The sequence below is a fragment of the Salvelinus alpinus genome, chromosome 12 (assembly GCF_045679555.1).
Source record: "Salvelinus alpinus chromosome 12, SLU_Salpinus.1, whole genome shotgun sequence".
NCBI lineage: Eukaryota > Metazoa > Chordata > Actinopteri > Salmoniformes > Salmonidae > Salvelinus > Salvelinus alpinus.
The window spans coordinates 46,521,154-46,545,645 of NC_092097.1; the positions used below are offsets into that span (position 1 = coordinate 46,521,154).

At 42.4% G+C, this 24,492-nt stretch overlaps 1 protein-coding gene across 1 annotated transcript; it reads left to right on the forward strand.

The window, feature by feature from the left end:
* The first annotated feature begins 232 nt into the window (after positions 1-232).
* On the forward strand, positions 233-23,432 carry LOC139536250 (cilia- and flagella-associated protein 100-like). The gene is made up of 13 exons (XM_071336609.1): positions 233-323; positions 652-678; positions 3,097-3,191; positions 3,534-6,171; positions 6,347-6,427; positions 14,552-14,766; positions 15,990-16,086; positions 19,478-19,520; positions 21,253-21,407; positions 21,720-21,855; positions 22,112-22,314; positions 22,626-22,719; positions 23,008-23,432. Exons 4-13 carry the CDS (start codon positions 5,846-5,848, stop codon positions 23,119-23,121), a joined length of 1,464 nt encoding a protein of 487 aa, XP_071192710.1. The 5' UTR covers positions 233-323; positions 652-678; positions 3,097-3,191; positions 3,534-5,845; the 3' UTR covers positions 23,122-23,432.
* Positions 23,433-24,492: the final 1,060 nt, after the last annotated feature.

Consider the following 24,492-nt stretch of genomic DNA (forward strand, 5'->3'; position numbering starts at 1 on the left):
ATCAAATAGTTTTCTGTGCCCAAAGTAAACAAATGAGACCTCCAGGCCAATTTGATGCTTAACAATCTAACTCCCAAAATCCCTGACAGTCTTTTTGAATGAAGTCCTATTAAAAACGGGTTTGAGACTGAGGAGAATGTTGGGAAACAGCGTCATCTAGTGGTAAGAAAATAGAACCTTCTGAAGAATTATGTTACCACGGCAACATAACGCAAACTCGGAACAATCGAGTTCCAAGTCCAAAGTAGGGCAGAACTCTCTCAAGATGCTAATATGACAAAGTGTCAGCAGAAGACATTGTCAAGGGTTAAATCAAATTGAAGGTAAGGAAAGGTGTTAAAACAAAACCGTATTTTACTCTGACAATAATTAGCTTAAATTAGTTAAATTAAATCACAACAAGCCAATTTGGTTACGTTGTTGTTCGATTTTTTGAAACATTGTAACATTCTCTAGATAAAGAAAACAACTAGGCATATTCACCATTGGTAACATTCTATGCTACATTGAACACCCTGGGCCTATACAGTGTTGGGATATTTATTAGATTAAGTAATAATTGGCATGCAATATATGAGAAAAAAAACGGTCCCTTTTTTACAAGTATTCGCGCCCCTAATTGTGGTAACTTGCATTCACTTTCTACTCTAGGGATGTTGTCACCAGCATCAAGGCACAGTAAGTAGACACGACGGATCTTAATTTGAGACAGTTTGCTACAGCAGGAAAATAATCCTGCAGCAACAGGAAATATGAATTATGTGGATTATAATTAATGGCCAGTTTTGTATGGGTTGATATGTTTTTCATAAGAGAAAATCAAGTCTGAAATTTCAAAGTGAAAATTAAAAACTTCAGAAGACTTTTTAAACCTCAAATACACTACACGTTTTACATTTCCTGCATTGCGTCAAAGTTCTCCAGCAACAGGGTGATCAAATTAAGATTCAACATCTGTATTGTCTTATAAATCTTAATTTTGACAAACTGATGCTGTACTAACAATGTCTTCATCTTGACACTGATGCTGTACTAGCAATGTCTTCATCTTGACACTGATGCTCTACTAACAATGTCTTCATCTTGACACACTGATGCTGTACGAACAATGTCTTCATCTTGACACTGATGCTGTACTAGCAATGTCTTCATCTTGACACTGATGCTGTACTAGCAATGTCTTCATCTTGACACACTGATGCTGTACTGACAATGTCTTCATCTTGACACTGATGCTGTACTGACAATGTCTTCATCTTGACACACTGATGCTGTACGAACGATGTCTTCATCTTGACACTGATGCTGTACTAGCAATGTCTTCATCTTGACACTGATGCTGTACTAGCAATGTCTTCATCTTGACACACTGATGCTGTACTGACAATGTCTTCATCTTGACACTGATGCTGTACTGACAATGTCTTCATCTTGACACACTGATGCTGTACGAACAATGTCTTCATCTTGACACTGATGCTGTACTGACAATGTCTTCATCTTGACAAACTGATGCTATACTAACAATGTCTTCATCTTGACACTGATGCTGTACTGACAATGTCTTCATCTTGACACACTGATGCTGTACGAACAATGTCTTCATCTTGACACTGATGCTGTACTAGCAATGTCTTCATCTTGACACTGATGCTGTACTAGCAATGTCTTCATCTTGACACTGATGCTGTACTAGCAATGTCTTCATCTTGACAAACTGATGCTGTACGAACAATGTCTTCATCTTGACACACTGATGCTATACTAACAATGTCTTCATCTTGACACTGATGCTGTACTAGCAATGTCTTCATCTTGACAAACTGATGCTGTACGAACAATGTCTTCATCTTGACAAACTGATGCTGTACGAACAATGTCTTCATCTTGACAAACTGATGCTGTACGAACAATGTCTTCATCTTGACACTGATGCTGTACTGACAATGTCTTCATCTTGACACTGATGCTGTACTGACAATGTCTTCATCTTGACAAACTGATGCTATACTAACAATGTCTTCATCTTGACACTGATGCTGTACTGACAATGTCTTCATCTTGACACACTGATGCTGTACGAACAATGTCTTCATCTTGACACTGATGCTGTACTAGCAATGTCTTCATCTTGACACTGATGCTGTACTAGCAATGTCTTCATCTTGACAAACTGATGCTGTACGAACAATGTCTTCATCTTGACACTGATGCTGTACTAGCAATGTCTTCATCTTGACACTGATGCTGTACTAGCAATGTCTTCATCTTGACAAACTGATGCTGTACGAACAATGTCTTCATCTTGATGCACTGATGCTGTATGAACAATGGCTGTGAATGAGACAGGATTTGGAAGGCTGGCCACGCAAGACTAGGCTACTAATCACATAATAGCCTGGTGTTTCTACTGGGGTGAATTCTAGTTTAGATTTTCTATATGATCCTATTTGACAGGTGGACCAAACATGCTGACAGGTCCTCTGATGGTTGCCCAGTCGGCGAGTGCCACCAAGTCATTGACCCCGCCCAGGTTTTGGTTTTTACCCTAACACTACACAGCTGATTCAAATAATCAACTCATCATCAAGCTTTGATTCTTTGAATCAGCTGTGTAGTGCTAGCGGCCCCAGGACCGAGTTTGGGAAACCCTGACCTAACTAACTGGTTAGCATTACTTGTAAGATTGATAATGAGTCAGTCTGAGGTAGCCCAAGAAGGATTCTGTCATAAAAGAGAGTAGGAAGTAGTCATGGGAACCACCTGACCCAATTCCATTAATTTCCATTCACTGCATGTTCCATTTGACATCACTCTAATCCCACTAAATCCCAGTCTAGGGTTAACCCCATTTATAAACTACTGTAGATAAAAACAAATTGTATGGAAAATGTAATCAACAGTTGGGGTTCGGAAAAGTATGATACGATCCTAAAAAAGACAGTGACATAGTAGTTAGTACCAGTTTATTCTTGGTAGTGTGTTGTTACAACATGCATGCTGTTTTGGAGAGATTATTGTACTGGTACTGGTTTAAATACAAGGGCTATTCTTCTCCGTTGACATTTGTCCCTGTTTTTATTGCAACGTGTGAAGATGTTGGTAAACTGAAGCCTAGGGCAAACCCTTTCGAAGTGCTCGATGACAACATTTTCCCGATCAGGAAGAAGGAAAAGGAGAGCAGGAAACTGGTGTGTATATGCGTTGTTATTATCCATTCAATCCAATTGTTGACAAAGCGGCCTGGGCCGGGTTTCAATTTGATCGTGGGGTATAGGCATTGCGGATTTTAAAGGCAATTTCTGAATAAGAGAACATATACAGCATTTACCAGGAATGGGATCTCCCCGAACTCAGGAGCATTGCCTTTAAAAGCAGCAATGCCTATAGCCCACAATCGGATTGAATCCCGACCAAAATATATATTTTTCAATGCATTACACACATAGTTATTGTTCAGTTACCTCTGTCCAACTGGTATCTGGCCAACATCAGGTTAAAACATGCACCTATTTTCTTTCCCTGAGCTGCAGAGCCAGTTGGGCTTGCAGGTTCATGAGAAGGTGACGTATGCAGGCCGTATGAAGGCCAAGCAGGCTGATCTTCGCAGGAAGCTGAGAGAGGGGCTGGAGGAAGAGGACACAGCCCAGCAAGGAGGGGAGGAGAGCAGGCTGGCCGAGCTACAAAACACCCCTGCCATGATCAAAGGTGGCGACAGACAGAAAGACAGACACACATGCACGGACACAAACACACCTACACACACACAAACACCATGTTGCTACACCATAATTGACATACACTGAGTGTACAAAAGATTAGGAAAACCTGCTCTTTCCATTACGTAGACTGACCAGGTGAAAGCTGTGATCCCTTATTGATGTTAAATCCACTTCAATCAGTGTAGATGAAGGGGAGGAGACAGGTTAAAGAAGGATTTTTAAGCCTTGAGACATGGATTGTGTATGTGTGCGGGTTTGTGTGTGCCAAGAACTGCAATGCTGCTGGGTTTTTCATGCTCAACAGTTTCAAATCAAATCACATTTTATTTGCCACATACACATGGTTAGCAGATGTTAATGGGAGTGTAGCGAAATGCTTGTGCTTCTAGTTCCGACAGTGCAGTAATATCTAACAAGTAATCTAACAATTCCCCAACAACTACCTCATACACACAAATCTAAAGGGGTGAATGAGAATATGTACATGTAAGTATATGGATGAGCGATGGCCGAGCGGCATAGGCAAGTTGCAATAGATGGTATAAAATACAGTATATACATGTGATATGAGTAATGTAAGATATGTAAACATTATTAAAGTAGCATTATTTAGAATGTATTGTTTAAAGTGACTAGTGATCCATTTTATTAAAGTGCCCAGTGATTGGGTCTCAATGTGGGCAGCAGCCTCTCTTGAGTTAGTGATGGCTGTTTAACAGTCTGATGGCCTTGAGATAGAAGCTGTTTTTCAGTCTCTCGGGTCCCAGCTTTTGATGCACCTGTACTGACCTCGCCTTCTGGATGGTAGCAGTGTGAACAGTCAGTGGCTCGGGTGGTTGTTGTCCTTGATGATCTTTTTTGCCTTCCTGTGACATCGGGTGGTGTAGGTGTCATGGAGGGCAGGTAGTTTGTCCCCGGTGATGTGTTGTGTAGACCGCACCACCCACTGGAGAGCCTTACGGTTGAGGGCGGTACAGTTGCCGTACCAGGCTGTGATACAGCCCGACAGGATGCTCTCGATTGTGCATCTGTAAAAGTTTGTCAGGGTTTTGGGTGACAAGCCAAATTTCTTCAGCCTCCTGAGGTTGAAGAGGCGCTGTTGCGGCTTCTTCACCACACTGTCTGTGTGGGTGGACCATTTCAGTTTGTCTGTGATGTGTACACCGAGGAACTTAAAACTTTCCACCTTCTCCACTGCTGTCCTTTCGATGTGGATAGGGGGGTGCTCCCTCTGCTGTTTCCTGAAGTCCAGTTTCCTGTGTGTATCAAGAATAGTTCACCCCTCAAAGGACATCCAGCCATCTTGACACAACTGTGGGAAGCATTGGAGTCAACATGGGCCAGCATCCCTGTGGAACACTTTCGACACCTTGTAGAGTCCATGCCCTGACGAATTGAGGCTGTTCTGAAGGCAAAAGGGTATGCAACTCAATATTAGCAAGGTTTTTCTTATGTTTTGTACACTCAGTGTACATGTTAACACACACACTTTAGGTCTACACACACATACAGTGTAGGTCTAAACACAAAGGCCTTAGGCTTGCACTGAAGTCATTGATACAACTGAAATCATTCTTATGGAAAATCAAAAGCCTTTGTCATTGACTCTTTGCCTCTATACTCAACCTCAGTCCCATCGTTTAACAATGTCATGCTGTGTAACCAACCCTACCGTTTCTCCTCAGATTGTAATATAGACAAAGAGAGCATAAATGAGTTTATCAACCAGAAAAAGGAGATGTTTCTGTTGGAGGTAAGAAGGGAACAACAGTCCATATAAACTGGCCTGGTAATTATGTTATGATCTTGATCGACGACAACTGGAATGTGTCTGCAGATATTCGGTCTTTACACAATTGATAATGTAATTGTTATGTATCATTGTCTTTATTGGTTTTCACTAGTGAAGGGTAGCCCATACAAGCTTTCTCCACCTCCCACATGTTTCTGGGATTCTCCACCTACATCCATCCATCCATCTATCCATCAATCCATCTATCTATCTATCTATCTATCTATCATCACAGGAGGTTGGTGGCAACTTCATTGGGGAGGACGGGCTCGTGGTAACGGCTGGAGCGGAGTAGGTGGAATGGCATCAACTACATGAAACACATGGTTTGATGCCATTCCATTGGCTCCATTCCAGACTATATTATGAGCTGTTCTCTCCTCAGCAGCCTCCACTGCTATCCATCCATCCATCCATCCCGGTATATTCCTCCTCATCCATATCTCCCCCATCTCTCTCTCTCTTTCTCTCCCCAACCCTCTCTCTCTCTCAGTACTCCCTGGCGGTGAAGCGTGGAGAGATAGAGCAGCTGGTGAAAGTGGCAGCGGCGGAGGAGAGGAAGCTGACGCACGCCGAGCAGTTCCTAGAGGACGACGCCATCATCTTTGACCAATTCCTTAAAGTGAACAACAAGAACTCTGTGGAGGCCATCAAAGTGTAAGTAACCGACAACTAACATTCTCACAACGTAACACTAACCCAAACCCCAACACGGAGAGCTCTATAGAAAAGTCAGTGGAGGACATCAAAGTGTAACTAACAATGTGTTAGATGTACAGTATGTCCAATGTATTGTCTTCTTAATGTCACATAGTGTCTCCATTTTGCGCAGTGCTGAGTTGGAGACCAAAGTGAAAATGGAGAAGATGTCTGAGATCAAGAGGATCACAACCAGGATGGTGAGCATTAAGAGGTGGGTAACACACAGAGCATTACAGCTAATATGGTGACCATTAAGAGGTGGGTAACACACAGAGCATTACAGCTAAGATGGTGAGCATTAAGAGGTGGGTAACACACAGAGCATTACAGCTAATATGGTGATCATTAAGAGGTGGGTAACACACAGAGCATTACAGCTAATATGGTGACCATTAAGAGGTGGGTAACACACAGAGAATTACAGCTAATATGGTGAGCATTAAGAGGTGGATAACACACAGAGCATTACAGCTAATATGGTGACCATTAAGAGGTGGGTAACACACAGAGCATTACAGCTAATATGGTGAGCATTAAGATGTGGATAACACACAGAGCATTACAGCTAAGATGGTGGGTAACACACACAGCATTACATCTAATATGGTGACCATTAAGAGGTGGGTAACACACAGAGCATTACAGCTAATATGGTGGGTAACACAGAGCATTACAGCTAATATGGTGAGCATTAAGAGGTGGGTAACACACAAAGCATTACAGCTACTATGGTGACCATTAAGAGGTGGGTAACACACAGAGCATTACAGCTAATATGGTGACCAGTAAGATGTGGATAACACACAGAGCATTACAGCTAAGATGGTGGGTAACACACACAGCATTACATCTAATATGGTGAACATTAAGAGGTGGGTAACACACACAGCATTACAGCTAATATGGTGGGTAACACAGAGCATTACAGCTAATATGGTGACCATTAAAAGGTGGGTAACACACAGAGCATTACAGCTAAGATGGTGACCATTAGGAGGTGGGTAACACACAGAGCATTAAAGCTAACATGGTGACCATTAAGAGGTGGGTAACACACAAGGCATTAAAGCTAAGATGTTGACCATTAAGAGGTGGGAAACACACAGAGCATTACAGCTAATATGGTGACCAGTATAGCATTACAGCTAAGATGGTGGGTAACACACAGAGCATTACAGCTAATATGGTGACCATTAAGAGGTGGGTAACACACAGAGCATTACAGCTAATAGAGTGACTATTAAAAGGTGGGTAACACACAGCATTACAGCTTAGATGGTGGGTAAAACACAGGGCATTACAGCTAAGATGGTGAGCATTAAGAGGTGGGAAACACACAGAGCATTACAGCTAAGATGGTGAGCATTAAGAGGTGGGTAACACACAGAGCATTACAGCTAATATGGTGAGCATTAAGAGGTGGGTAACACACAGAGCATTACAGCTAATATGGTGACCATTAAGAGGTGGGTAACACACAGAGCATTACAGCTAATATGGTGACAGTTAAGAGGTGGGTAACACACAGAGCATTACAGCTAATATGGTGACCATTAAGAGGTGGGTAACACACAGAGCATTACAGCTAATATGGTGAACATTAAGAGGTGGGTAACACACAGAGCATTATAGCTAATATGGTGAACATGATGAGGTGGGTAACACACTGAGCATTACAACTAAGATGGTGGGTAACACACATCATTACAGCTAAGATGGTGGGTAACACACAGAGCATTACAGCTAATATGGTGACCATTAAAAGGTGGGTAACACACAGCATTACAGCTAAGATGGTGGGTAACACACAGAGCATTACAGCTAATATGGTGAACATTAAAAGGTGGGTAACACACAGAGCATTACAGCTAATATGGTGACCATTAAAAGGTGGGTAACACACATAGCATTACAGCTAAGATGGTGGGTAACACACAGAGCATTACAGCTAATATGGTGAACATTAAAAGGTGGGTAACACACATAGCATTACAGCTAATATGGTGACCATTAAAAGGTGGGTAACACACAGAGCATTACAGCTAAGATTGTGACCATTAAGAGGTGGGAAACACACAGAGCATTAAAGCTAAGATTGTGACCATTAAGAGGTGGGTAACACACAGAGCATTACAACTAAGATGGTGGGTAACACACAGAGCATTACAGCTAAGATTGTGACCATTAAGAGGTGGGAAACACACAGAGCATTACAGCTAATATGGTGAGCATTAAGAGGTGGGTAACACGCAGAGCATTACAGCTAAGATGGTGACCATTAAGAGGTGGGAAACACACAGAGCATTACAGCTAATATGGTGACCATTAAGAGGTGGGTAACACACAAAGCATGACAGCTAATATGGTGAGCATTAAGAGGTGGGTAACACACAGAGCATTACAGCTAATATGGTGAGCATGTAGAGGTGGGTAACACACAGAGTATTACAGCTAAGATGGTGACCATTAAGAGGTGGGTAACACAAAGAGCATTTACAGCTAAGATGGTGAGCATTAAGAGGTGGGTAACACACAGAGCATTACAGCTAATATGGTGACCATTAAGAGGTGAGCATTAAGAGGTGGGTAACACACAGAGCATTACAGCTAAGATGGTGAGCATTAAGAGGTGGGTAACACACAGAGCATTACAGCTAATATGGTGAGCATTAAGAGGTGGATAACATACAGAGCATTACAGCTAAGATGGTGGGTAACACACAGAGCATTACATCTAATATGGTGACCATTAAGAGGTGGGTAACACACAGAGCATTACAGCTAATATGGTGACCATTAAAAGGTGGGTAACACACAGCATTACAGCTAAAATGGTGGGTAAAACACAGAGCATTACAGCTAAGATGGTGAATATTAAGAGGTGGGTAACACACAGAGCATTACAGCTAAGATGGTGAGCATTAAGAGGTGGGTAACACATAGAGCATTACAGCTAATATGGTGAGCATTAAGAGGTGGGTAACACATAGAGCATTACAGCTAATATGGTGAACATTAAAAGGTGGGTAACACATAGAGCATTACAGCTAATATGGTGAGCATTAAGAGGTGGGTAACACACAGAGCATTACAGCTAAGATGGTGAGCATTAAGAGGTGGGTAACACACATAGCATTACAACTAAGATGGTGACCATTAAGAGGTGGGTAACACACAGAGCATTACAGCTAATATGGTGAACATTAAGAGGTGGGTAACACACATAGCATTACAGGTAATATGGGGAGCATTAAGAGGTGGGTAACACACAGAGCATTCCAGCCAAGATGGTAAGCATTAAGAGGTGGGTAACACACAGAACATTACAGCTAATATGGGGAGCATTAAGAGGTGGGTAACACACAGAGCATTACAGCTAAGATGGTGAGCATTAAGAGGTGGGTAACACACATAGCATTACAACTAAGATGGTGACCATTAAGAGGTGGGTAACACACAGAGCATTACAGCTAATATGGTGAACATTAAGAGGTGGGTAACACACATAGCATTACAGGTAATATGGGGAGCATTAAGAGGTGGGTAACACACAGAGCATTCCAGCCAAGATGGTAAGCATTAAGAGGTGGGTAACACACAGAACATTACAGCTAATATGGGGAGCATTAAGAGGTGGGTAACACACAGAGCATTCCAGCCAAGATGGTGAGCATTAAGAGGTGGGTAACACACAGAGCATTACAGCTAAGATGGTGACCATTAAGATGTGGGTAACACACAGAACATTACAGCTAAGATGGTGACCATTAAGATGTGGGTAACACACAGAGCATTACAGCTAATATGGTGACCATTAAGAGTTGGGTAACGCACAGAGCATTACAGCTAATATGGTGACCATTAAGAGGTGGGTAACACACAGAGCATTACAGCTAATATGGTGACCATTAAAATGTGGGTAACACACAGAGCATTACAGCTAATATGGTGACCATTAAAAGTTTGGTAACACACAGAGCATTACATCTAAGATGGTGAACATTAAAAGATGGGTAACACATATAGCATTACAGCTAAGATGGTGGGTAACACACAGAGCATTACAGCTAATATGGTGACCATTAAAAGGTGGGTAATACACAGCATTACAGCTAAGATGGTGGGTAACACACAGAGCATTACAGCTAATATGGTGACCATTAAAAGGTGGGTAACACACATAGCATTACAGCTAAGATGGTGGGTAACACAAATAGCATTACAGCTAAGATGGTGGGTAACACACAGAGCATTACAGCTAATATGGTGACCATTAAAAGGTGGGTAACACACAGAGCATTACAGCTAATATGGTGACCATTAAAAGGTTGGTAACACATAGAGCATTACAGCTAAGATGTTGGGTAACACACAGAGCATTACAGCTAAGATAGTGAGCATTAAGAGGTGGTTAACACACAGAGCATTACAGCTAATATGGTGACCATTAAAACTTCTTAAGACTAGGGGGCGACATTTTCACTTTTGGATGAATTGGTGCCCAAATTAAACGGCCTCGTACTCTGTCCTAGATCATATGATATGCATATTATTATTACTATTGGATAGAAAACACTCTGAAGTTTCTAAAACTGTTTGAATTATATCTGTGAGTAAAACAGAACTCATATGGCAGGCAAACTTCCAAACAGGAAGTGAAAATTCTGAAATGGGTCGCTGTGAAAGGTATTGCCTATTCAATTGCCTTATATTTATGGATCTGTATGCACTTCATACGCCTTCCACTAGATGTCAACAGGCAGTAGAACGTGGAATGAAGCGTCTAGCCTGATGTGGGACCGAATGAGAGCCTTTGGAGTGACAGGTCAGGCATATTGCCAGTTCTCGGCCACGCACATTGGAAATGTCATGTCCTTGTCTGTAATGCGTTAGATAGACATGAAGAAATGCTCCGTCTGGGACGTTATTGGATATATATGAGAAAAACATCCTGAAGATTGATTCTCAACTGAGTTTGACCAGTTTATTTGATTTGTAATATCACTTTTTGAAGTTTTCGTTCATTAGCGTAAAGTTCTATGGACACGTGAACTACACATGCTAGCCAAAGTTGCTAATTCGACAGAAGTAATGGACATTATAAAACAAAAAAACGATTTATTGTGGAACTAGGATTCCTGGCACTGCATTCTGATGAAAGATCATCAAAGGTAAGGGAATATTTATGATGTAATTTCGTATATCTGTTGACTCCAACATGGCGGAGAATGGCTAAGCGCTGTCTCAGATTAATGCATGCTGTGCTTTTTACTAAAGTTATTTTTTAAATCTAACATTAACATTGCATTAAGAACCAGTGTATCTTTAATTATATGTTAAACATGTATCTTTCATCAAAGTTTATGATGAGTATTTCTGTATTTCACGTGGCTATCTGTAATTACTTTCGCTATTTTGGAGCCATTTCTGAACATGGCGCCAATGTAAAACCACGATTTGTGGCTATAAATATGCACATAATTGAACAAAACATAAATGTATTGTATAACATGATGTCATATGACTGTCATCTGATGAAGTTGTTCAAAGGTTAGTGATTAATTTTATCTCTATTTGTGGGTTTTGTGAAAGCTATCTTTGCTGTGAAAAAATGGCGGTGTGTTTTTGGATATTGTGGTGAGCTAACATAAATATACAGTGGGGAGAACAAGTATTTGATACACTGCCGATTTTGGAGGTTTTCCTACTTACAAAGCATGTAGAGGTCTGTCATTTTTATCATAGGTACACTTCAACTGTGAGAGACGGAATCTAAAACAAAAATCCAGAAAATCACATTATATGATTTTTAAGTAATTAATTTGCATTTTATTGCATGACATAAGTATTTGATACATCAGAAAAGCAGAACTTAATATTTAGTACAGAAACCTTTGTTTGCATTTACAGAGATCATACGTTTCCTGTAGTTCTTGACCAGGTTTGCACACACTGCAGCAGGGATTTTGGCCCACTCCTCCATACAGACCTTCTCCAGATCCTTCAGGTTTCGGGGCTGTCGCTGGGCAATACGGACTTTCAGCTCCCTCCAAAGATTTTCTATTGGGTTCAGGTCTGGAGACTGGCTAGGCCACTCCGGGACCTTGAGATGCTTCTTACGGAGCCACTCCTTAGTTGCCCTGGCTGTGTGTTGCGGGTCGTTGTCATGCTGGAAGACCCAGCCACGACCCATCTTCAATGCTCTTACTGAGGGAAGGAGGTTGTTGGCCAAGATCTCGCGATACATGGCCCCATCCATCCTCCCCTCAATACGGTGCAGTCGTCCTGTCCCCTTTGCAGAAAAGCATCCCCAAAGAATGATGTTTCCACCTCCATGCTTCACGATTGGGATGGTGTTCTTGGGGCTGTACTCATCCTTCTTCTTCCTCCAAACACGGCGAGTGGAGTTTAGACCAAAAAGCTCTATTTTTGTCTCATCAGACCACATGACCTTCTCCCATTCCTCCTCTGGATCATCCAGATGGTCATTGGCAAACTTCAGACGGGCCTGGACATGCGCTGGCTTGAGCAGGGGGACCTTGCGTGCGCTGCAGTATTTTAATCCATGACGGCGTAATGTGTTACTAATGGTTTTCTTTAAGACTGTGGTCCCAGCTCTCTTCAGGTCATTGACCAGGTCCTGCCGTGTAGTTCTGGGCTGATCCCTCACCTTCCTCATGATCATTGATGCCCCACGAGGTGAGATCTTGCATGGAGCCCCAGACCGAGGGTGATTGACCGTCATCTTGAACTTCTTCCATTTTCTAATAATTGCGCCAACAGTTGTTGCCTTCTCACCAAGCTGCTTGCCTATTGTCCTGTAGCCCATCCCAGCCTTGTGCAGGTCTACAATTTTATCCCTGATGTCCTTACACAGCTTTCTGGTCTTGGCCATTGTGGAGAGGTTGGAGTCTGTTTGATTGAGTGTGTGGACAGGTGTCTTTTATACAGGTAATGAGTTCAAACAGGTGCAGTTAATACAGGTAATGAGTGGAGAACAGGAGGGCTTCTTAAAGTAAAACTAACAGGTCTGTGAGAGCCGGAATTCTTACTGGTTGGTAGGTGATCAAATACTTATGTCATGCAATAAAATGCAAATTAATTACTTAAAAATCATACAATGTGATTTTCTGGATTTTTGTTTTAGATTCCGCCTCTCACAGTTGAAGTGTACCTATGATAAAAATTACAGACCTCTACATGCTTTGTAAGTAAGAAAACCTGCAAAATCGGCAGTGTATCAAATACTTGTTCTCCCCACTGTATGTTGTGTTTTCGCTGTAAAACATTTTAAAAATCGGACATGTTGGCTGGATTCACAAGATGTTTATCCTTAATTATATGTACAACATGTATTTTTCATCAAAGTTTTATGATGAGTATTTCTGTATTTCACGTTGCTCTCTGTAATTATTCTGGCTATTTTGGAGCCATTTCTGAACATGGCGCCAATGTAAAACCATGATTTCTGGCTATAAATATGCACATAATCGAACAAAACATAAATGTATTGTATAACATGATGTCATATGACTGTCATCTGATGAAGTTGTTCAAAGGTTAGTGATTAATTTTATCTCTATTTGTGGGTTTTGTGAAAGCTATCTTTGCTGTGAAAAAATGGCTGTGTTTTTTGGGATATGGTGGTGAGCTAACATAAATATATGTTGTGTTTTCGCTGTAAAACATTTTAAAAATCGGACATGTTGGCTGGATTCACAAGATGTTTATCTTTCATCTGCTGTATTGGACTTGTGATTTCATGAAATTATATTATATTATATCCCTGTGGCGCTAGGCTAGGCTATGCTAGTCAGCGTTTCTGATGACAGTTATCCCGGATCCGGGATGGGTGGTCCAGAGAGGTTTTAAGAGGTGGGTAACACACAGAGCATTACAGCTAAGATGGTGGGTAACACACAGAGCATTATAGCTAATATGGTGAACATTAAAAGGTGGGTAACACATAGAGCATTACAGCTAATATGGTGAGCATTAAGAGGTGGTTAACACACATAGCATTACAGCTAAGATGGTGAGCATTAAGAGGTGGTTAACACACAGAGCATTACAGCTAAGATGGTGAGCATTAAGAGGTGGGTAACACACAGAGCATTACAGCTAATATGGTGAGCATTAAGAGGTGGGTAACATACAGAGCATTACAGCTAATATGGGCATGGCCTCCTACCTCAGTATAATATTGGAAATCAACTATAACATCAATGCATGATGTTTGTGTGTGTATATCATGTATATCTCAAGGATGTGTGTCTGTGCACATGTTCATGCCTTCGTTCATTTGTGTGCGTGCGTGTGTGCTCTCCCACTGCAGTGACATCTCTAAGTTTGAGGACATCATAAAGGAGTTCAAGATGCACAAGGAGTTCCTCTTCAAGCTGTCCCCTCTAGAGTGGCAAGAGGCACATAGGGCCAAGGCCAAGACCCTTAAACTCAAGTCTGCCACCAGGTCTGCCACCAAGTCTGCCACCAAGGACAAGCCCAAAGAGAAAGACAAAGATGAGAGGGCTACTCCGAAAAGACGTACTAGTATGTGTTCTTTCTTAGTGTTTGTTATAAAACATACAGGATGTGATGCTCTATTGTGTCTACACTAAAGTTCCCTTTATATAAGTCTCTCTCTCCCCCTCTGTCTCGCTATCTCTGTCTCTCTCTCTAACTCTGTCCCTCTAACTCTGTCTCTCTAACTCTGTCTCTCTAACTCTGTCTCTCTAACTCTGTCTCTCTAACTCTGTCTCTCTAACTCTGTATATCTCTCTGTTCATCTCTCTATCTATCTCTATCTGTCTCTATCTATCTCTCTGTCTCTATCTATCTCTCTGTCTCTATCTATCTCTCTGTCTCTATCTATCTCTCTGTCAATTCAATTTCAATTCAAGGGGCTTTATTGGCATGGGAAACATGTGTTAACATTGCCAAAGCAAGTGAGGTAGATATTATACAAAAGTGAAATAAACAATACAATTTTTTATTTTTTTTTACCGTTATTTTACCAGGTAAGTTGACTGAGAACACATTCTCATTTGCAGCAACGACCTGGGGAATAGTTACAGGGGAGAGGAGGGGGATGAATGAGCCAATTATAAACCAAATTAACAGTAAACATTACACATACAGAAGTTTCAAAACAATAAAGACATTATAAATGTTATATTATATATATACAGTGTTGTAACAATGTACAAATGGTTAAAGCACACAAGTTAAAATAAATAAGCATAAATATGGGTTGTATTTACAATGGTGTTTGTTCTTCACTGGTTGCCCTTTTCTTGTGGCAACAGGTCACAAATCTTGCTGCTGTGATGGCACACTGTGGAATTTCTCCCAGTAGATATGGGAGTTTATCAAAATTGGATTTGTTTTCAAATTCTTTGTGGATCTGTGTAATCTGAGGGAAATATGTCTCTCTAATATGGTCATACATTGGGCAGGAGGTTAGGAAGTGCAGCTCAGTTTCCACCTCATTTTGTGGCTCTATCTATCTCTCTGTCTCTATCTTTGTCGATCTCTCTCGCTTTCTCTGTCTATCTCTCTTTCTATCTATCTCTCTCTCTCTCTGTCTATGTCTCTCTCTTCCTTGCTCTCTCTCTCTCTTACACACACACACACACACACACACACACACACACACACACACACACACACACACACACACACACACACACACACACACACACACACACACACACACACACACACACACACACACACACACACACACACACACACACACACACACACACACACAGCTATGGACCGTAAGGGGTCATTTGCGGACCGAGAGCTGCCACCGATCCGGGATGCTAGGAACCCCTCTAGACAGTCGACAGGTCGGAGTGACAAATTGTGAGTGTTTGTGTGTGCAAGTCATTATAAATAAGTGGAAGACGGCGCCGGAGAAGATGGCTGACGTTTTACGTGCTCCTAACCGATTGTGTTTTTATGTTTGTTCTTTTGCAATGTTTGTAACTTATTTTTTAACCTATTTTGTACATAATGTTGCTGCTACCGTCTCTTATGACCGAAAATAACTTCTGGACATCAGAACAGCGATTACTCACCACAAACTGGCAGAAGCTTTTTTTTACCTTTAACGAGTTTGACGTGAAGGACATACTGCTTTCCCAGGAACAGGCCCAAATCCCTGTCATTTGTGTGAAGAGACGACGGAGAAAAAGAGGACGGAGGTCGGGCTGCCTTCTCAGAATTCGTAGGCGATCGAATAAACCCCCCCTGCAATCCGTTCTACTAGCTAACATGCAATCATTGTAAAATAAAATCGTAGACCTACGAGGAAGATTAAACGACCAACGGGACATTAAAAACAGTAATATCTCATGCTTCACGTAGTCGTGGCTCAACGATGACATTATCAACATACAGCTGGCTGGTTATACGCTGTATCAGCAGGATAGAACAGCGGCGTCTGACAAGACGAGGGGTGGCAGACTGGATATATGTAAACAACAGCTGATGCACGATATCTAAGGAAGACTCAAGGTTTTGCTCGCCTGAGTTAGTGTGGTCTACAGCTTATCATGAGATAATCTATCTACCTAGAGAGTTTTCATCTGTATTTTTCGTTGCTGTCTACATACCACCACAGACCGATGCTGGCACTAAGACCGCACTCAATGAGCTGTATTCTGCCATAATCAAATAGGAAAATGCTCATCCAGAGGCGACACTCCTGGTGGCCGGGGACTTTAATGCAGGGAAACTTAAATCTGTTTTACCAAATTTCTATCAGCATATTAAATGTGCAACCTAGAGGAGAAAAAAAAACTCTAGACAACCTTTACTCCACACACAGAGACACGTACAAAGCTCTCCCTCACCCTCCATTTGTCAAATCTGAAAATTAAAGCAGGAAGCACCAGTGACTCGGTCAATAAAAAAGTGGTCAGATGAAGCAGATGCTAAGCTACAGGACTGTTTTGCTAGCACAGACTGGAATATGTTCCGGGATTCTTCTTATGGCATTGAGGAGTACACCACATCAGTCATTGGCTTCGTCAATAAGTGCATCGATGATGTCGTCCCCACAGTGACCGTACATACATACCCCAACCAGAAGCCATGGATTACAGGCAACATCAGCACTGAGCTAAAGGCTAGAACTGCCGCTTTCAAGGAGCGGGACTCTAACCAGGAAGCTTTTAAGAAATCCCGCTATGCCCTCCAACAAACCATCTAACAGGCAAAGTGTCAATACAGGACTAAGATCGAATTGGACTAGCTCCGACGTTCATCGGATGTGGCAGGGCTTGCAAACCATTACAGACTACAAAGGGAAGCACAGCCAAGAGCTGCCCAGTGACACAAGCCTACCAGACAAGATAAACTACCTCTATGCTCGCTTCGAGGCAAATAACACTGAAACATGCATGAGAGCACCAGCTGTTCCGGACGACTGTGTGATTACGCTCTCCGCAAGACCTTTGAACAGGTCAACATTCACAAGGCTGCGGATTACCAGGACGTGTACTGCGAACATGCGCTGACCAACTGGCAAGTGTCTTCACTGACATTTTAAACCTCTCCCTGTCCAAGTCTGTAATACCAACAAAGTCCCTGTGCCCAAGTACACTAAGGTAACCTGCCTAAATGACAACCGACCCGTAGCACTCACATCTGTAGCCATGAAGTGCTTTGAAAGGCTGGTCATGGCTCACATCAACACCATTATCTCAGAAACCCTAGACCCACTCCAATTTGCATACCGCCCTAACAGATCCACAGATCCATAGATGATGCAATCTCTATTGCACTCCACACTGCCCTTTCCCACCTGGACAAAAGGAACACCTATGTGAGAATGCTATTCATTGACTACAGATCAGCGTTCAACACCATAGTGCCCTCAAAGCTCATCAATAAGCTAAGGACCCTGGGACTAAACACCTCCCTCTGCAACTGGATCCTGGACTTCCTGACGGGCCACCCCCGGGTGGTAAGGGTAGGTAACAACACATCCGCCACGCTGATCCTCAACACAAGGACCCCTCAGGGGTGCGTGCTCTGTCCCCTCCTGTACTCCCTGTTCACTCATGACTGCACGGCCAGGCACAACTCCAACACCATCATTAAGTTTGCCGATGACACAACAGTGGTAGGCCTGATCACCGACAACGATGAGACAGCCTATAGGGAGTTGGTCAGAGACCTGGCCGTGTGGTGCCAGGACAACAACCTCTCCCTCAACGTGATCAAGACAAAGGAGATGATTGTGGACTACAGGAAAAGGAGGACCGAGCATGCCCTCATTTTCATCAACAGGGCTGTAGTGGAGCAGGTTGAGAGCTTCAAGTTTCTTGGTGTCCACATCACCAACAAACGAACATGGTCCAAGCACACCAAGATGGTCATGAAGAGGGCACGACAAAACCTATTCCCTCTCAGGAGACTGAAAACATTTGGCATGGGTCCTCAGATCCTCAAAAGGTTCTACATCTGCACCATCGAGAGCATCCTGACTGGTTGCATCACTGCCTGGTATGGCAACTGCTCGGCCTCCGACCGCAAGGTACTACAGAGGGTAGTGCGTACGGCCCAGTACATCACTGGGGCCAAGCTTCCTGCCATCCAGGACCTCTATACCAGGAGGTGTCAGAGGAAGCCCCTAAAAATTGTCAAAGACTCCAGCCACCCTAGTCATAGACTGTTCTCTCTGCTACCACATGGCAAACGGTACCGGAGCGCCAAGTCTAGGTCCAAGAGGCTTCTAAACAGCTTCTACCCCCAAGCCATAAGACTCCTGAACATCTAATCAAATGGCTACCCAGACTATTTGCATTGCCCCCCCCCCCCTTTACACCACTGCTACTCTCTGTTATTATCTATGCATAGTCACTTTAATAACTCTACCTACATGTACATATTACCTCAATTACCTCGACTAACCGGTGCCCCCGCACATTGACTCTGTACCGGTACCCCCTGTATATAGTCTCGTTATTGTTATTTTACTGCTGCTCTTTAACTACTTGTTACTTTTATTTCTTATTCTTATTCATATATTTTTAACTGCATTGTTGGTTAGGGGCTTGTAAGTAAGCATTTCACTGAAAGGTCTACACCTGTTGTGTTCGGCGCATGTGACTAATACAATTTGATAAGAATTTGTTCTTAACTGACTGTCTAAATAAAGGTTAAATAAAAGAAAAAAGAAAAGAAAAGTGATGACCATGTTATATGCTCTAATTGTTGCTATAGTGCTGAATTCCTGTCTTTTCAGGAACCCTGTGGCAGAGCTGAAGACTGACAGCTCTGAATATGAGGTTAGTTTCAACTTTAGAAGATCAGAATTACGCTGGAAGACAACTGCTTTCTGGCAAATTTCATCCATTGATAAGCTGACACCAGAATTTTATGAATGAGACGGTTTGAATAAAATGTAAATACAGCCTGAATATGACAGAACATGTAATGGGCTGGTTTTCTGGACACAGATTAAGCCCCAGGCCTAAAAAGCAAGCTCAATGGAGAGTTGAAATACTATTTAAAATATCTCAATTACTTTCACATACATTCAGAGTAAGTATTCAGATATCTTTTATTTGATAAAAGTAGTTGAATATTTTACTGTATTTGGAAATACACTTGGAAAGTATTTGAAAACACTAATACATTGACTCAAATACACTCCCATGCATTTAACCCAGGTATTTGAAAATAGTGTTTGAAATATAGTTTGAAATAAGTATTTGAAAATACTCTCAAATATAATTTGGTAGACGATTTGGTTTTTAACACATAACCATTCAAATAATCAAATAAAAGTAGTTTTGGGCTGTGTATTTGAAAATACTAAAATTGAATACCAGATACACGAATACACATGTATTTGAACCCAGGTCTACTTAAAATATCTTTACTCCACACTGAAAAAGGTGAAGGTTCTTAAATGGTTCTTCCTCAGCTCTTAATGTTCCTTGGAGAACACTTGCCCGATAAAGAACCTTTGAGTTAAGTGTCGGTTTCTTGGCGTGGCATCTACGGTTTTTCAGAATTCTTGAAATGTACGGAAGCCTGCGGATGTCTCCCTTTCCTAGCACACAGCAAATTGGCCACTGATAACTACTGTTGCTTTTTCAGTGTAATATTTCTAGTGTTGATTCAGGAGTTTAATTTATACTGTAAAGAGTTCAATTGACTCTCAGTGGTGTAAAATAACCCCAGTGTTGGTGTTAATAACCAGAGTTGGACCAAAACCACGCCCATCATTATCATATTTCCAAGCATGCTCTACTGCAGGTAGATTTTTAGCATTGCTTGTTTCAATATCAGTTTTTGCATGTACATTGATTTATTAATTAATCTTATTCTACTGAAATATAAATAACAGATTTTTCTCAACTAATCCAATCTGTTACTTGGATTTATTGCACCCATTACTGAAATGATTGTTCTAGTTTAAATCCTTTAGGTAGTCTCATAAAGTATCTTAGTCTTCTCATATTCATTTAGTATTTCACTTGGTGAAGACCACAGTAATGAAAACGAATTAATACAACAATAGTGTCTCTGTCACTAGCAAACATAGTCATGGGTGGTACTCGTAACTCTAAAATTCACTTGAAAGGCACCCTGGGAAATATGCAAATAAGGCTCAAGACCCTACAGCAGAACTATGCAATTCCGGTCCTAGAGGGCCGAAACATTTCTGTTTTTTGTTTCTACCTGGAGTTTTGTATGGTTCTTCACATAACCATCTAATTTAAGTTTCTTCAGAGAACCTAAAATGGTTCCGCATATGGCATCGCTCTTAGAAACCTTATTTGGTTCCAACTTTAACCTTTATTTTTAAGAGAGCATGACTAGGATTAATCTGGGAAAACCAGCCCCAAATCTGACAATGCCAAACTCAAACCCCACTTCTCGCATCTAGGCCATCTAGCTTCCTGTTAAAGGATATCTTTCCCTTAAATGTTTTATAAACTTTACCCTTAGTTTTCCACTTACCCCGAAAGAAGTCTGTCACCTGTATGTGGTGTTTGTTGCCCCTTGCAGGAGGACCCGGAGCTGTACTTCAAGGACCCCAGGCAGCTGCTGGAGCTGCTGACAGAGCTGGAAGAGCAGAATCTCTCTCTGATCCAGAACTCCAGGGAGACCGAAGACGCCCAGGAGGAGTTCCGACAGGTCATGGACTACAACCGCAAGAAGATGTAAGAAAGGTCTGCAGGGGTCAGAGGTCAGAGGTAGATAGAGAGGGAAGTGAGGGCCAAGTTGAAAGTGAATGTACACTACCATAGTTATTGTAGATAGGCTAGAACTCAATGGTATAGCAGAGTTCATCTCTACGTAATATGGGTGCTCGTACAGTCGGACTTCACTTATAAAAAGGAGGATGAGAAATGATGTTGACTGACATTGACAAGAGCAAGGTTTTATGTCAACACTCTACCCTCTATAGTTCCTTCTCTCTTTCCTCACTTGCATTTGTTTCTATTTGTGTGCACACATCCACCTCTCTGAAGGGAGGTGGAGACCAACCAGCTGACCCAGCAGATAGACATCATGACCCACACCATCCAGAGGGAGAGGGAACGGGCTGCCGAGCTGGAGCTGAGGGCCCGCCTCTTCAACTTTGGGAAGTACAAGTCGGACGACCAGGTAGGAAGAAAGTTGCTGATCTAAGGTCAGTTTAGAGCACATGGTTGATGTTAGGATTTTGGGAAAGTAAGCAGATCCTAGATCTGTGACTTCGGACAACTTTTACCCAAAGCAGGAAATGGAACAGGTCACTGGGAGTTACGCAGAGAATCAGAGGACATGCTAATACCAGTAGTGTGCCAGTCATTGGCCTTAGATCACATAGATATTTCACGCTCTTGTTCTTTCTCCTTCTCTCTCTCCCTCTACTCTGAAGGAGGGTATGTTTGACTCCCTGGGCGTTAAGGTAGAGGAGGTGTACCGGGGCTGCGTGGGCGACAGCGAGGCCAACCTGAGCACGCTGCAGATGCTGAAGGCCATCGAGAGCCGCCTGGACGAGCTGCTGGAGAATGTGGAGATCGTCCCCAAGGAGCGGCTGGTGCTCGCCGAGAGGGCCAAGGAAAAGGAGAGGAGGTTCAGGTACGCAAGAGCTGGAACGCAGCCTCGTAGGACCGTCAAATAGGCTAGTCACTTTGGCCCTATTCCATTTAAATCTCTAGGTCCTTAGGCTTTGCCTAGTTGCCTTTGGTTAGTTCATGAACGTGGTTAGTTGATGCAGAGGACGAAACTCAGGTCTGTGCAATTGGACTTGGGCCCCGTTACATTTCATGTTCCATGTGGTAGCTGAGTACCAGAGCAGATAATGTTTTAGTTTGAAACGTATCTAGCTGTTTAGATTAATCTACCCTTTTCTTTCCCCCCTATAATCACTTCCTCCTTCCCTTCCCCAGGCTGCGTGATGAGAAGATGCATCAGGACAAGCAGCACCAGGAAGAGAGGCTAAAGAGGGCCCTGGAGAGAGCCCAGGCTGACGTCAAGAAAACAGTCAGTCACACAATCTGCCTCAATACTACACCATTACAATCCTATAGTACAAAATTATGAGCCAATTTCTGCCCGAAAATCAGTGTGTAACATTACGTTGTCATTAGATGCCTATAGGCTAAATGAGATATTGCATAACTAAGCCATTGGTTTAATTACCAAGTGGACTGTTCTAGTACAATACAATTGGGTAAATGTCATGAGTTAATTTCATATAATTGTACTAAAGAAACCATACCATTGTGTTCTCTTTATTTGCTGATGCTAACATAAGGCCTTTTTCTCCAGACTGGCAAGAAACTGATGGCTAGATCACAGCGCCCTGCCCGCAAGCTGAAGACCAGCCAGGTGTATGACATCTCAGACAAGGAGAAAGATGAGCAGCTCTACTTCTTCATGTAAAGGGCCAAGACACAACACGGCCCCATACACCACAACTGACCGGAACTCCTTTCATCTCTGTTTTGGCCTATTGTGGGGCTGTGACTGATTCACTGTAAATACTGACTTTTTAAATAATTGGGTATGACGGGTATAAGTATGGCTTTTACAATGACCCTATTGGGCACTGGTAATGTCACATGATGGAATAAGGGAGCACGTGGACTTTGTTTTGGTGGAGAGGCAGATGGACAGTGCTCTCCCCACATATTTTATAGAATTAGATTATTTTAACATACCAGAATTAAATTACAATATTTTGTCAAACCATATTATTCTTACACATCTATTGTGCTTCTTATTTACCTTATACGTGAATAGCAGTTATATGGACTGACTACTCTAGCCTCTTTGGGGAATTCAATAGGAACCTAAAATCTATATAAACAGTGAAAACAGGAGAGCCAGATATAAAAATCTAATTTATTTATAAAGCCCTTCTTACATCAGCTGATGTCACAAAGTGCTGTACAGAAACCCAGCCTAAAATCTCAAACAGCAAGCAATACAGGTGTAGAAGCACGGTGGCTAGGAAAAACTTCCTAGAAAGGCCAGAACCTAGGAAGAAACCTAGAGAGGAACCAGGCTATGAGGGGTGGCCAGTCCTCTTCTGGCTGTGCCGTGTGGAGATTATAACAGAACATGGCCAAGATGTTCAAATGTTCATAGATGACCAGCAGGGTCAAATAATAATCACAACGGTTATAGAGGGTGCAACAGGTCAGCATCTCAGGAGTAAATGTCAGTTGGCTTTTCATAGCCGATCATTCAGAGTATCTCCACCGCACCTGCTGTCTCTAGAAAGTTGAAAACAGCAGGTCTGGGACAAGGTAGCACGTCCAGTGAACAGGTCAGGGTTCCATAGCCGCAGGCAGAACAGTTGAAACTGGAGCAGCAGCACGACCAGGTGGACTGGGGACAGCAAGGAGTCATCAGGCCAGGTAGTCCTGAGGCATGGTCCTAGGGCTCAGGTCCTCCAAGAGAAAGAGAATTAGAGAGAGCATACTTAAATTCACACAGGACACCAGATAAGATAACAGACTGACCCAAGCTATTGCAGCATAAATACCGGAGGCTGAGTGGAGGGGTCGAGAGACACTGTGGCCCCGTCCGACGATACCCTTGCACAGGGCCAAACAGGCAGGATATAACCCCACCCACTTTGCCAAAGCACAGCCCCCACACCACGAGTGGGATAACTTCAACCACCAACTTACTATCCTGAGACAAGGCCGAGTATAGCCCACGAAGATCTCCCCCACGGCACGAACCTGTGCTCATGAAGTCCATGTTTAGCCAAGTCCATAACACAAAACTAGGCTTATTGTACAA